Raw genomic sequence first — 16,517 nt, 5'->3', positions numbered from 1 at the left:
GGAGTCGCTAATCAATAAACAAAATATGTCAATAATAACCTCAAAATAAGGTGGCTGATTAATAACCAAAATATGGGGTGGATAACCAAGGTGTGTCGATAATACCTCAAATTATACAAAATTCCAATATCAAATGAAAATAATTGTATGTTGCATGTACAATTAGAAAACAAATACCAATACCAATTATCAAATGACCAAATAGAAGAAATACGAATACAAAATACGAAGGTCATGATAAATAAAAATTGATACGTTGGTAATTGTATATATATATGTATATATATATGTATATAAAGAAAACAATAATGCTAACCTTGATGGGGAGCAAATTGATGCCTCTATTTAGGGGGAGTTTATGAAGAAAAATATGTAGCGGGTCAGAGCAACATATCAAGATCAAATGAGGCAATCTCTTCAACAACCGATTGTGGTGTCGACTCAACAAGATAACTCAAAAATGCGGTATCTTTTTTTAATATAAATTAAAATTTCCTTTCATGATAAATTGATAATTGATAAATGATAGCGGTAATAAAATATCTTGATAATCTAGACATAACAAAAATGATAAAATTAATAAGTTAACACAAGAATTTAAATTTGGCTAAATACCTTGATTTTATATTAATTTAGATACAAAGATCGGGTTATTGTGATTGTTTGAATTTATAATTATAGTATTGAAGAAATACAAAGAACATCAAGGGTGATGCAACCATTTTCAAGACTTAGAGACAATGCAATCCCTTCGGGCATGAAAAATGTGCAAGTCAAAATCAAAACTTAACTCATGCAAAGTGTGGAGCAACTTGCCAATGTCTTCACTAAAGAATTAGACCCGAGTCCATTTGAAAACATTACAAGCAAGCTAGGATTGATCGATATCTACAATTCTAGCTTGAGGGGGAGTGTTAAGAAATAAGATCAAGATCTCAAATTAATCATCATCATCGATCTAGAATCAAAGGACTAGGATTAAATCAAGGAACTAAAGGGGTCTCCTTACTTATATTTAGAAATAGGATTAGAATAATGATATCTTGGTATCTGTGCATACCATTTAGAGAAATAGTACCGTTGGTTGGCCAACGGCTCTTTGAGTCTACGTAAATATAAACAAAACAGATGTAATGAAAAAAAAACGCAAGAAATCAAAATATCATATTCTCCCCAGAATACAATAACAGTGTACATTGTTCATCATCTTAACTGGTCTCTATCTTTCCACTAAAATTAACAATAATACCATCGATTCTATTATCTGAGAGGTCTAGGGTGTCGATATTTGTTTGGTACCTAAGAAAAGAAGGGAACTTTGTTAAATTGCATGACGCCAACAGTAATTCCGTCATTTGGGGAAATGAAGCATAGAATGACTCGTTATTGTTTTTGCCTTCTATAATTGACAACTTGTTGTTTGAGAGATCCAGAGAATTGAGCTTCTTATTGCGCTTCATGAGGTCTAAATTCAATGTACCAGTGAAGTTGTTTGAACAACAACTAATATAACAAGCTGGGGGAATTTGAATATGGAATTTGGCAACCGTCCCTCAAGATTGTTGTACTCAAGGAAAATAAATCTCAAAATCGATGATACATTTGAAAACTCAGGTAGATATCCGGAAAATTGGTTATATCCTAGATGTAATGATACCAGTGAAGGGTGAGAAAACAAAGACATGGGTATCGTACCTATCAATCTATTTGACTCGAAGCTCAAATATTCGAGTCTTGTAAGGTTTTTTATAGAAGCTGGGTTGATTTTACCCGAGATGAACAGTTTTATTGTTTTAATAATAAAAATTCTTAAATTTATGTGTCAAAAATAAACCATTAGATGTGGTTTATATTATTTTCTCTGTAGCAAATAAAAAATTATACTTTTTCGATTATGGTTTTATTTGAATAAACATTAACTTTCATAATTTATCGACATCTGTATGTTTTTGCAAGCTCTTAATAATAATCAAAATAAAATTGAAATGTCGTGATCTTGCACTTGTACTTAGAGAAAATGATATAGATTATTATCTAATGGTTTTATTTCGACATTAAATTTTTTAATTTAAAGTTATTGTATATCTCACCAAGCTCTAATACCAGTTTGTTAGAGTCTGAGCACAAAGTGAAAGAAGAGAGGAGAGAGACCCAAGGAGTAAAGTGAATTTACTAATTTTCTCTTTCATCTAGGATCTAAATTACATAGTGCATATAAAAAAGATACATCGCACGATTGGGCCCAAATATAAATAACACCACACATCATAATACCAACAGATTGCCTACGGGCTTAACCTGCAAAAAAATAAAAAAAATATAAAAAATAATACCAACAGATAAAAAAAGCGCAAACGTGTCATACGATATGAAGTAATTTATTGCTGCTTGGAAGGTGATAGTCGCCACCAGTGTCATCACCAACAATAGAATTTCAGGATCGTACTTCTTTTTGCTTTTCTCCTTTTGCAACTCTAAAGTTCCTGTTTCTATGTCATTTTTGGTTCCAAGAAAACTGTGTTGCTGCAGTGATGTTCTTGTATTTGGCATTGCGTTGGAACTGTCACTTGAAATAGAGTCCTCGATGACAGGTTTTGATTCAGACAACACTTCAGCTGCAGTCTTTCCCCCAGCTGCTCGTATCATCTCGCCAAGGACAAGATCTCCATTCTGCGGCAATGATGCCAAAAGAACATCGAGTGGAGTTAAGGATGCCAAGTTCATGATATTGACATCAATGGCTGATTTATTCAACAACAATTTTATTACCTGGAATACAAAGGTGCAATTTGTTAAGTACATGCTTACAAAAACATCAAGGATGAATATCTTTATCAGAAAGAAAGCTATGGTTTACTGATAATTGCTTGCTTGCCACAGCATGATGCAAAATAGTATTTCCCCTGTCGTCTTTTGCATTAAGGTTGTTCATCCGGTCAATCAAGAACTCAACTGTGTCAAAAGAATTATATTTGACAGCCAAATGAAGTATAGTTTCTCCACCATCTGTAAGCTTATGCACTGCCTCCTCACAGGCTTCCACTAACACTTTGACAACTACTGCCCTTCTTTTTTTTACAGCAATATGAAGTGGAAATAGCCCTTCCTGTGTCTCACTTAATAAACAAAGGTCCAAGCCAGCCTGCAGCAACAAAATGATCATTGAATTACAAGCATATTTTGTCAAGCGTAAGATCTTGAAGGTTTGCAGACTACAAAATGTTTACAGTTAATGGTACATACTATATGGTCGTGGTGTTCTCATTAGGATCTTTCTAACTTATATTTTTTCATACATTTTTTTGTACAGAAAAGAGTATGGTAATCGGATGTAATTTTGGTTCTGATGGGCATCAGAGTCGTCTGATGCACTTCAAGATTCATGTGAACTCAGCTCTGAGATTTGTGCACTCGAATTTCAAAGCACATATGACGGCTCGGATGCCCACCGGAACCAAATTTAATTCCGATGGCCATTGGACCTAAACTGCACCGTTATTGCAAGCAAGGTATTTACCATCAATAGTCATATGTTTTTAATCATATATATCAAAATGAACTGATCATATTCATTACCTTCAACAACTCCTTTACTACAGTGACATGACCGTGGGCGGCAGCCAAATGCAGAGGTGACAACCCCTGGCTGTTGAGCTCCTTCGCAAGCTCAGATTTGTGATGGATAACCTCGCAAACAAAATCAGCATGCCCATGTATTGCTGCAATATGTAGGGGGTTATCTCTCACTGATGTTTTCACAATCAATTTCTCGAGCAAGAGCTTATCTTTCTGGAGAATTCACATCTCCAGCATGAGAGGCCTCTTCTAGTCTTGTAAAGAGTGTATCCATTGTCAGTCTGTTTTCCTTGGTAGAGTTTTTACATACATGTGCAACACCAGTTCCTTTATATAGTTTATTCTGTGTGTTGACCTAACACCAACAATTGTGGAGTCAATGGATATAATATTTTTTCCATTTACAATTGTGCAGTCCGCATGAATATCAATGCAGTCGCACAGCTTTTGATGCGTCGACACGGTTTATGATGCATAGCATATTATAGCTTTTTCAAATTGGCAGATAATCATAAAGGTTATGATATATAAGGATTGGTCCCTAAGGCAAAGGTAACCAAGAAAAACACATAAACTGCACATATGTATAAAAATCAAGGAAAGTGATATGCAGCAAGTGAATGTATTGTTATGCCAGCAAAGCAAATATCAAAGTCTCTTAAAAAAATACAGTTTTGTGTGCGTTCTCTTCTTCTTCCACCATCAAAGAATAGAGAAGAGAAATCCATTAGAAAATTTGGAGATGATTTCTCAAGGGCCACACCTTGCTGTCTTGGAAGACTTATTCCTCGATCCGACGACAAAATGCGAGAATGACTTCTTACCATTGACGACTTGTCTCGTTCTCACGGAGATGGCTCGCTCTGCTATAGCTTTCGTTATTTCATGACAAATGACATGGAATCAGGTATTATGTTCCACACTTATGATTTATGTTTTGGGTTCCTTTGGCATAGGACGGTCTTTCGGTTAAGGTGGAAAACCGTTTCTCCTTCTCCGGGATGTAAGTGTTTGACCCTTAGATGAGATTTAATTGTTTGATCTCTAGATAATGCATAATTGTTAGGCCTTTATGATTTCCCGACAAGTGGTATCAATGCCTTCCTATGTCGAAGGATTAAGTCTTTTAGGATCTAGAGAGAATATAAATTATTGATGATTTTTTTGTCGATTTTTGTTGGATTTTTCTTGATTATTTTAGATCTGAAAATTTTGGGTTGGAGAGCACAAAACTTGTAAAAGTTTGCAGCCATAATTGCCTATTTTTAAGTTATTAAGTTGTTTAAAATTTGCTAGAAGATTTTCAATTAAAATCGTAAATTTTTAATTAAAATTTAGTCCTAGCAGATTTTGTACAACCCTCCGTGCAGACACACAGAGGCTACACAAAATTTCGCATAGCCTTTATTGGCAAAATTCTAATAGATAGTTATGCAATTTTGAGTTTTGGTGAAATTTATTTTTTGACAAATTTCCTAAAACAAAATAACATATTTGGAATTAAATTTCTAAATATGAAAGGTTATTTAAGGTGCTTTCAAAATTAAGAAATTTCTCTAGATCACGGGTAACTTTCAGCGTAATAAATGCAGTTTTATAGCTACTCAGAAAACAGATGTGGCCGCATGGATTTTGATGCGACAACATGATTTTTGATGCAAAGGTGCAAAATATCTTTTTCAAATTGGCAGATTACACTAAAATTCGTGGGGTCACAAAACTCTCTGAAAAATTACATAATATTTTCTAAGATTCAAATTGCAGTTATTATGATGCAATTATATTTATTTATTTAATTGCACTTTTGTTTTATGACTAAGGTATAAATTATAATTCTTATAAATGCATTAAAGTTGTATGTATCTTAAATTGAATTAATTGAATCCTAATTGTACCCAGAGGTACCTCTTTTGATAATATTATTTTAAATTTATTTCACAAAAGAAAGTTAAGGTGCAATCAATGAATGTAATCATTGTCGTCCCAAAGGAAGGTAATGGTTACAAAAAAATTTACACATATGTCAACATTGTCGGTCTAAAGGAAGACATATTATTCGGTATGTTTTAGGCTATTAGTACTTTATTATTGCGCTAAAGTATCATAAGAAATTGACCCGTTACCCAAAGGTAGCCGCTTAATGGAAACTGATACTTTGGTTTTAAAATGGTTTTTTTAAGTCTCATAAAATATGATGATTTATTAAAATAAATTACGATACTATGAATGTGACAATGTTGAGGAAAGTTCTGTCTAGACAAGTCGGAATTCAAAATGTATCCTTAGAGATCTTTGACTTACCTGGGAGCTTACCTGGTTGCGAAATTCGTGTGTATAGTAACAAAAGGGAAAATCATCTCATATATTTTGAGAAAGTTAAACTTTCTTTTTACATTGTTCCCTAGAAATGATCTGTGCTTAAGACACGAACTCTCATGTTTTTTATATATATGTTATAAATAGTTATGAATGAACTCTAATGAAGTTGCCATTTAATGAAGTTGGCTTTCATTATTTATAACTTTCTTGAATAATATAAATTTTAGACCCTTCGCTTTTTGTAATAATAAAAAAAAGTAGATGTTGTTCTATGAAAGAGTTTAATTGGAAAAAAGCAATCATTTTAGCGATGCTTTCTATCCAACGTATATTGTTGATTATGTCCCAGTGATAGACCAACATTTTTTTGGGGACTTGGAGAATAGGGGAACAAGTATTAAAATATATACCATGACAATGCATTAAAAGGAAAAGAAAAAAACCAAAGAGATAAGACCATTGAGCGTCAATGTACAGTGGAAGAAGGGGCATGGTTTGAACCGAGGGAACGTGCTTGACCGGCTAGAAATTAAATCAATAAGGAGAAAATTAAACACACGGAAAATCCAGGGTAAAGAATTGGAACGGATGTCAGAATTGTAGATGTATTTTGATGGCAGCTAGTTAAACAATTTAGATCGTTTCCTGTAATATATAGTTTTTCCCAGTGGTATTGTCATGTGGTATCAAACTTTTAATATATAGTTTCATTGAAATTGGTGGTTATCCAGTATTTTAAAAAATAATATCAAAATCTTAATTTTCATGGGAAGAAGGAATTGTCTTTTTATTTTTTTTAACTTTATATTTCAAATTGCTTAAGACTCAAGTTAGTTTTATATATGTTATAAATTATTCCAAATGACTTCAATGAAGTTGTCTTCGGAAATTCATATTAGAACATCCAGAAATCTTGGGTCATTATTTATGGATTATTTAGAACTTTTTTAGAAATAATATAAATGTTTGACTCTTCGATCGCTAAAAAAAAAGTTACATTTGCAATAGTGACAAAGTTGATGTTCTACAAAAAAGTTACATTTGCAATAATGACAAAGTTGATGTTTTACAAAAAAGTTACACGTGGAAAAAAGAGGGTCCTTTGAACCGAGGGAACGTGTTTGACCGGGTAGAAATTATGACAATGAGAGCAAAATTAATTCAATTCAGGGTAAAGAATTGTAAATGGATGTTAGTAATTTTATACTTGTGAATGAGCACTGCGGTCGTTTAATGACTACATAAATCAAATACTAATTAATGACCACAGAAAGTTTTTCTTTCGAGTTATCTGATGACTGACTTTGATTATTAAATTCACTTGGGAAGGAACAGTCAACTGAGATACTTCTTAATGACCACATAAGTATTTTAACCTTATCTTTTCTTATCTCTGGCAGAACCACACACGTAGCAAGAAAGAAGGCCCAATAATGCTGATTTAATAGCTTTGTCAATGTGGTACAAATTTTCTGAAGAGTGCATCCATCTAGCAAATTGTGAAAGTACAAATTTTAAGCACATGATGTAAGCTACGGATGTTAACTTTAGACAATTACTACTAATAGTTTAACTAGTTAGAGATCCATTTCTTTAGATTATCTGGACTGGAAGGGATAGAATTAATGATTTCATTATTCTTTCGTGAGAATTCTTCTAAAGTGTGAGAAATTTAACAGCGGCTATAATTAGCTTCATTGTTCTTTCGTGAGGTCATTTACTCATGCTGGGTTGTGTTGACTGTTGAGATACTTAGTTTTGTTGATGAGTTTTAGGGGCAGCTAGTTAAAACAATTTATTAGGTTATTTAATATTCACTGTGTGCTGCCATTTTTCTTATCTATAGTTTCAAATAAAAATCTTAATTGACATGGTGGAGAAGGAATTGTATTTTTTATTTTTGTTAGTATTAGAAATTGTTCCCCAAAACTGATTTGTTTAAGGCACCGACTATTAGTGCGTGATATATCAGTTATAATTAATTCCAAAATGATTTTGACGAATTTGCCTTTTATAATTGAATAATTATATGAATGTCCCCTTCTCAGTTCCACCAAAATCCTTGCAGCAATTTTGCTCTAATGATGTACTATGGTCTCCATTAATTATATGGTACCCTCTTTTCCTGTCTCTGCACTCGTCCCCGTGTCAACCTTCATAAGTATAAATACTTGGAAATAAGATATTGATAAATGTGAAATAAAATATTAATACTTGCATGCATAACTTGATATGATCATCCCTTTTTTCCAATCCCCCAATGGTCTCCGCATCAATCTTCCACTAATGAAGTAGTGGCGACCCCATATCCCCGCATCAACATTTCTCCATCATCCCGTGTCAATATTCCTCCAACAAAAATAGTTGACCCAATAGGTATCTATACTTATTATACTTGATATTAATACTTTCTTATGCCTAACTTTGGCAATCTCTCATGTCTAATAAAAATAGTTAATCTTATAGGTATAAATACTTACAAAAAGATGATATTAATACATAGTTTTATTACCGATAGAGAAATATTATTTACTTTGGAGATACCAGTTGACTGACTTTGATTTTTAGATTGAAACTTAGAATGGAACGATCAAATTAATCAAATCTTTCTTAATGACCACATAAATTTATTTACCTGATCTTTTCGTTTCTCTTGCTGAGCAAGTAGCAACAAAGAAGACCTATAATGTTTGATAGCGGGCCCTTGCTATCAATGAGAAACAAAGAACATTTTGCTACGTCAAAGATAAATTATAAAATGACTATCAGATATTAAATAATAGTACGGACGAGAAATTGCAAACTTATCTGTTTCGAAGAATCTTCTCAAGAGCTAACCGATCTAGGAAATTGTGGTAAGTTGAAATTTGAAGCACATGCTTACAGTTACGAATGTACAACTCAGGACATGCGGCAGAATGACAGATGTATTTGTCTTATGGATAAATTAATAGTTGAGTTAGTTAGAAATGCACTTATTTAGATTATCTGGACCGGAAGGAATTATAGAAGCTTGAGAGGGGCTATAATAAATATTATCCTTTCAGATGTTTGTATAAATCTATGGAGATACTTGCTTTTGTTGATGTGTTTTGGTGGCAGCTAGTTAAAATAATCTAGGTGGTTTATTGCATTAGTTTTTCCCTCTTGTATTGCCTTTGTTGTATCATTTAGTGGCTATCAATTTTAAGAGAAAAAAAAAAAACCTTAAATATTAGAATTGGGAAGAATGAACAGGGAAGAACAAATTAGTGGATATCTATTTTCCCACTGATTCATGTAAGACACGAAATGTCATGTTTTGTTATTTCTGTTATAAATAATTACGAAAAGCAAGATACATGGCACGATTGGGCCCAAATATAAATTTGAATCATAACACCACACATCATAATACCAACACATAAAAAAAGCGCAAACATGTCATATAATATGAAGTAATTTATTGTTGCTTGGAAGGTGATAGTCGCCACCAGTGTCATCATCAGCAATAGAATTTGAGGATCGTACTTCTTTTTCCTTTTCTGCAACTCTAAAGTTCCTTTTTCTATGTCATTTTTTGTTCCAAGAAAACTGTGTCGCTGCAGTGATGTTCTTGTATTTGGTATTGCGTTGGAACTGTCACTTGAAATAGAGTCCTCGATGACAGGTTTTGATTCAGACAACACTTCAGCTGCAGTCTTTCCCCCAGCTGCTCGTATCATCTCGCCAAGGACAAGATCTCCATTCTGCGGCAATGATGCCAAAAGAACATCGAGTGGAGTTAAGGATGCCAAGTTCATGATATTGACATCAATGGCTGATTTATTCAACAACAATTTTATTACCTGGAATACAAATTAAGGTGCAATTTGTTAAGTACATGCTTAGAAAAACATCAAGGATGAGTATCTTTATCAGAAAGAAAGCTATGGTTTACTGATAATTGCTTGCTTGCCACGGCATGATGCAAAATAGTATTTCCCCTGTCATCTTTTGCATTAAGGTCGTTCACCCGGTCGATCAAGAACTCAAGTGTGTCAAAAGAATTATATTTGACAGCCAAATGAAGTATAGTTTCTCCACCATCTGTAAGCTTATGCACTGCCTCCTCACAGGCTTCCACTAACACTTTGACAACTACTGCCCTTCTTTTTTTTACAGCAATATGAAGTGGAAATAGCCCTTCCTGTGTCTCACTTAATAAACAAAGGTCCAAGCCAGCCTGCAGCAACAAAATGATCATTGAATTACAAGCATATTTTGTCAAGCGTAAAATCTTGAAGGTTTGCAGACTACAAAATGTTTACAGTTAATGGTACATACTATATGGTCGTGGTGTTCTCATTAGGATCTTTCTAACTTATATTTTTTCATACATTTTTTTGTACAGAAAAGAGTATGGTAATCGGATGTAATTTTGGTTATGATGGGCATCAGAGTCGTCTGATGCACTTCAAGATTCATGTGAACTCAGCTCTGAGATTTGTGCACTCGAATTTCAAAGCACATATGACGGCTCGGATGCTCACCAGAACCAAATTTAATTCCGATGGCCATTGGACCTAAACTGCACTGTTATTGCAAGCAAGGTATTTACCATCAATAGTCATATGTTTTTAATCATATATATCAAAATGAACTGATCATATTCATTACCTTCAACAACTCCTTTACTACAGTGACATGACCGTGGGCGGCAGCCAAATGCAGAGGTGACAACCCCTGGCTGTTGAGCTCCTTCGCAAGCTCAGATTTGTGATGGATAACCTCGCAAACAAAATCAGCATGTCCATGTATTGCTGCAATATGTAGGGGGTTATCTCTCACTGATGTTTTCACAATCAATTTCTCGAGCAAGAGCTTATCTTTCTGGAGAAGCTCTTTTAAAGAATTAACATCTCCAGCATGAGAGGCCTCTTCTAGTCTTGTAAAGAGTGTATCCATTGTCAGTCTCTTTTCCTTGGTAGAGTTTTTACATACATGTACAACACCAGTTCCTTTATATAGTTTATTCTGTGTGTTGACCTAACACCAACAATTATGGAGTCAATGGATATAATATTTTTTCCATTTACAAAGGCGAAAAAAGAGAAACTTTGTGTGTTCATTCATTAATCCCTCGAACAATAATTAATTATTAATTTATACATGTATGTTAAATAGAAATACATAATTATTTACTCAAACATCTTCTAAGGGCATCAACAATTTGCCTTAATTCATTGAATTTATATCGAGCAAGACAAAAAAGAACTAGTTTCGTGGAAGTTGCGGCATGAGTTCAAAACAAAACAACTGTCACTCTCTCCCTCTCTGTGTGTGTGTGTTTTTGAAAACTCTACTGTGGCTGTCAAGATCTCTCTCTCACTCTCTATCAATCTCTATCTCTAGTAGAGAACAACTGTCAACAGGAGACTTGCATTCAGGTCGAGGGGATTTTTTAAATAATCATAATAAAGATACTGTTCTTTCTCAGGGGCGGATTTAAGGCTTAGCCAAAGGTAGCTTACTCACCCTATGATTTTAAAATTTTAATTGAGTATATAGAAATTTAATTGAATTTTAATTTTTTAAGGCTTAGCGTGGGTGTCACGATTAAACACATTTCATGAGATATGTTGCTCTTGTGAAACAAATCCTATGGTTATAAAATCATTAAAATTGCAAATCAACACAACCAATGACTTGTCTTGCATTATGCAATAAATATAGAGTTTTACATGTAAACAAGACACAACTCAGTTGGACAAAATTGAGGAGTGACTTGACTAATAAGAGATTTAATTGCAATTTGAAAGAAACTGCTGTATTTATTCCCTTTTTAAATATGATCAATTATTTATAACTTTTTAGTAATAATAGAAATTTTAGACCCTTCGCTGCAAAAAGTAGATGTTGACTATTCCTTTTTTTGAAGGGTATATTATTCATTGTTCCATACGGCAAGTCAATATAAAGTGCAGCACTACTCTCTCCTTTTTTGCATTTTTTTCCATAAGGCAAGAATTTTGGGGATATGATTGATTGATTTAATTTCCATTACAATGGCACTAGGGCAGTGGCTCCTTGATCATTATCTCTTTCACAGTGTTTATCATCCTAAAAGATCTTTCTCTAACAAAACATATTTAAACTAATAACACGATTTGATGCAGTTCTCATAACTCTGGTCTTCTTCACATTATCTGTACTTGATCTATGGTTCTTAACTTCTTATATACGTTATACATGATTGAATAGATATGCCATCCCTTTTCTATGTGCGAGTTTCCGTTGACTGCATGCACATGTTTGGTCATGTTATTGATTCTTGGGTCCTCTCTTGTGCAATTTGAATATCATTCTATGTTTCATCAAATGATGTTAAATATAAACTGCCATAAAATTTTAGACCTTCGATCATGAACAACAAATTTGTAATTAATTTCATCATTTGTTCATTTGCATGGATGATACTTATAATAAAGTTGTAAGTTACATTTTACTTTATGGTCATAAAAAAATAATGCATCCACACACCTCCAAATTATTCAATTCAGTTAGAGATTTACAAACATAAAGTTGAACAAATACCATTCTTTTCTCAACTTCAAATCGATTGCGACATCTCTAACTACTAATTTCACTGAATGACATTGACTATTCCTAAAAAGGCCATTAATGTAACAAATGACAATATTTTTAAAAAATCTTATTTCACTGCAAAAACATTATCAACAATAACATTTTATAAGCTTTTGTTGTTTTAATACAATACATAGTGGAGACAGATTAGGCATTTGTTGGCCAACAGACGTGCTTTCTTCGTTTAACGCTCACTAGTGGAAAAACATGAATCAGGATCGGCTATATGAAACAACCGATACTAATACCTATCTGGATCGGTTTTCTGAACAAAACCGATCCTAAAAACTAATTATATCGGATTTTTTAGTCAACCGATCCTAATTTGTGAACTATCAGGATCAATTTTTTATAAAATCTGATCCTGATACTATCAGGATCAGTTGTTCTAAACAACTGATCCTAATAGTTCAACTATTAGGATCAGTTGTTTATAAAAACCGATCCTGATACTATCAGGATCAGGATCGGTTTTTTCTAAGAACTAATCCTGATAGTATCAGGATCGGTTTTTTCTAAGAACGGATCCTGATAGTATCAGGATCGGTTTTTTATAAACAACCGATCCTGATACAATTTTTTTTTGCAAAATTGGTTCTGCAAAAAAAAAATTAGTATCAGGATCGGTTTTTTTATAAAAAACCGATCTTGATAGTAATTTTTTTTTTTTTGCAGAACCAACTTTGAAAAAAAAATATAGTATTAGAATCAGTTATTTCAAATAACCAATCCTAATACTATTTTTTTTTTTTGCAGAACCAACTTTGTGTGGTGCGCTGTATGTAGTCTAAAATGCTCTGTTCAGATTAAAAGCAAATTGGCACAGTGACAGCTTCAAAATTGAGATAGCAAATTTCATTTTATAATTAGTTTTTTTTCAATATTTTAAAATATTTATGTTTGTAATTTTAATAATGAGAAGTATATGTAATTAGGCATTTGTGTTATATGTAATTAGTGTGATGATTAATAGAATATATATGTGGCTTTTGTATATGGCATATGGTTCAATTATAATTTTTTTTTGATGAAAATTAATGTAATTTATATTATTAAAATTTATGTGATAATATAATTAATTATTTGACATTGATATTTCATTTTGAAGTCATTTTGACTATTGAATTTTTTTATACAATCATGCATGATGCATCAATGACTTGTGCCATATAATAATATATATAGGACTTGAACCCTTGTTGTGTGGGGTTGTGAAGGAACGAATACGAACATCAGCATTTGGTCGATCGGAACCGTTAAAATGAAAGAATGTCATATTAATTTCACCATTATAAAATTTGATACAATTTGGGATTTGTTTACTAGTTCATCAAAGCAAAACAATATAGCAACATCGCACGGCCGTAAATAGTTTACGTTGGATCAAAACTTACAGTTGTCGGGCCTTCGGCACTTTTACGTTATTAATGTTCCATGTTATATCTTGATCATTTTAAAAATTATTACATGTCATTTAATTACAGACCCATCGTTGGATGATCATGCAGAAATGAACGGTCTGTTGGGTTTCGCGCGGTGCTATAACCAAAATCCATTTAGGCTTAAGGTGCGGAATGACCGTAGAACAAAAATTTCTACGGCCAACTTAAGCTCAGGATTAAACGGGGTATGTCAGGAAACTTTCCAAGGCGGTCCACCTTCAGTATTCCTTTGGCATCAAAACCCAATTTAATCCTTTTACAGATCTACTCCATGATTGATTTCTAAAACTTCAATCTACTTACCAATTAAATAGATTAATATAACATATTTATACCTTGTTTCCAAATCACAGTTGGAATGCAGACCGAGCGAGTAGAGCCTCACCAGGGAAGGAATCGACTCGGAGCATCAGACGTCTGATGCCTCTATCGGTTATCCACCAGGACTAACCAGAGAGCGGTTTATTTCTTCTGCCAGAAATACCGTAAACCGCAGAATTCTGCAAAAACACTATTCATAGGGAAAAGACGAAAACCTGTAAACACGAATTTTCGGTTGCTCAGTTTCATCAATATGCAAAACTGACATACCGCTAAATTCGGTAAAACACTATTCATCGATCCCGTAAATATACTCCACAACAACCCGCAAGATTATACGTCAAGTACGTATAACTTTCTTTTCTCAACCGAAACACTATTTGGGAGAGAAACCGAGAAAGAGAGAAAATACCGATCCGTTTCGACACGAAACCGGTATGAGTGAATTAGTGATTTTCTCTCTACCCCTCCACCCCTATTTATAGTGTTTAGGGTCGGTTGCAAAAGACCCAAATGCCCTCCAAGTTCGGCCTATTTACAAGGTATGCCATTGACACCTCATCCTTTTATATGTGAAATGACCAAAATACCCCTTCCACACCCTTCCACACTCTTCTCCATGTTTCTACACATGCAAGGTGGCATAGGTGTGAAATGACCATTTTGCCCTTGTGGATAGGATTGATGACATGTCATCTGGATAGGATCAATGACATGTCATGCGGATAAGGACGAATCTGAAAAGACTCGAATGCCCTCGGCCCGAACACAAATAATATTCGTATAATTATTTTGAACAATTATATATATATTTTTCTTGCGGTTTGTTGTTTTGGTAATTTATACAACGTGTCCTGCACATTTATAAATTAACCGGTTAACTTTTATACAACGTGTCACACACGTTTATAAATTAACCAATGTTTTTGCTTGTTATTTTTACATAACATTTATAATTTAATTATAACACGTATAATTAATTATAACCATCTTACTATTGATCATAACCAATTTATAATCAATCACAATAAGATTCTCCGATTAACTCCTATATGGTGTGACCCAATAGGATCTGTGTTATGTTGGTAAATAGAGTTAAAACTGTTTTAACTTCGATAATCATGGGTGACATCTGGCAACACATCATGACCATCCAATTACACAGATGATGCTGTACTGTACAATATCACGATCCAGTAAACAATTTACTTGTGTCTGTTCTTCTGTCTCATAGCTATCAGATCAGTTTCAAGGTAGATGTGTGTCATCCTTGCTAACTGAATCTTTTCTTGATCTTGAGCAGATTATCAAATATAATTACTCTTGTAATTATACTGCTAGCATATAATCTTACTCTATCAAGGGGCCCAGTGATGCTATAGCTCGTATAGAGATACGAGGGACAAATAGTATTCTTGGTAAACTATCACTTCCTCAGCTAAGCTATACATATGGAAAAGCTGCCGTTATGACTGCTTTTTACGGACAGCGGTGGATAACAATCACACATACATATTTCTCAGTGAGAACGATAAATACCTCATACTGTAGAATGTGACACTGAATGAAAACATAAATGACACGAACACAATTTTATTTAATGTTTCATTCGGGGTCTGTCAAATACCATGTTCCTAGAACATGTATCTATGTGATTAAAATGACATCTCGTGTCAGGTGGTTTGTAAAACTTAACCATCTTTTAATCCACATACTAACCTTATCGCGGTAATTAGTGTTCCTGCTAATTACCTTGGTCAGTGACCTTTTAAGAGTATATATCATCTATATTATGGAGTTTCACAATTTCAGTCATGAACTCGAAATGATCCATAAATTCAATAATACTCAAGGCAACAAAATGATATATAAATAAACATTCAATTCATGGACAAAGCTTTATGATAAATTATCGTATTATTGACTTCTAGATTATTATAAACTAACACGGTCTGCATTCCATTTAACAATTTGATGCCATTAATAATAATAAAATTGTACAAAATTGATCATAGTAGAGTTGATTTGGCCATACAAACACAAATAAATAATTTTTATATTTTTCACATTTTTCTTAATATTTATCCGTGTACATGCATTACCAAACATAAAAGAAAATAAATGGTAGCCGTTTGATGATTGATAGACCATCAATATGAGTGGGGTTTACCTCAGTGATTTTTCTTATATAAATTATCAGGATCGGTTTTTTATAAAAAACCGATCCTGATACTATTTTTTTCAGATCATAAT

General features: G+C 33.3%; 2 protein-coding genes across 2 annotated transcripts; both read right to left on the bottom strand.

Annotated features, from left to right (window-relative positions):
• Positions 1-2,236: 2,236 nt before the first annotated feature.
• On the bottom strand, positions 2,237-3,792 carry LOC144545323 (uncharacterized). The gene is made up of 3 exons (XM_078293914.1): positions 3,577-3,792; positions 2,858-3,142; positions 2,237-2,769 (listed from the first exon to the last, which is right to left on the bottom strand). The coding sequence occupies exons 2-3, from the start codon at positions 2,930-2,932 to the stop codon at positions 2,266-2,268; spliced, it is 579 nt and encodes a 192-aa protein (XP_078150040.1). The 5' UTR covers positions 2,933-3,142; positions 3,577-3,792; the 3' UTR covers positions 2,237-2,265.
• Positions 3,793-9,191: 5,399 nt separating this feature from the next.
• Positions 9,192-10,898, bottom strand: LOC144545307 (uncharacterized). Its single transcript, XM_078293899.1, has 3 exons — positions 10,534-10,898; positions 9,815-10,099; positions 9,192-9,722 (listed from the first exon to the last, which is right to left on the bottom strand). The coding sequence occupies exons 1-3, from the start codon at positions 10,819-10,821 to the stop codon at positions 9,219-9,221; spliced, it is 1,077 nt and encodes a 358-aa protein (XP_078150025.1). The 5' UTR covers positions 10,822-10,898; the 3' UTR covers positions 9,192-9,218.
• Between the last annotated feature and the right edge of the window lie 5,619 nt (positions 10,899-16,517).

The sequence above is a fragment of the Carex rostrata genome, chromosome 27 (genome assembly GCF_964058835.1).
Source record: "Carex rostrata chromosome 27, lpCarRost1.2, whole genome shotgun sequence".
In the NCBI taxonomy this organism is placed as follows: Eukaryota; Viridiplantae; Streptophyta; class Magnoliopsida; order Poales; family Cyperaceae; genus Carex; species Carex rostrata.
This window is presented reverse-complemented; position numbering and strand designations above follow the sequence as displayed.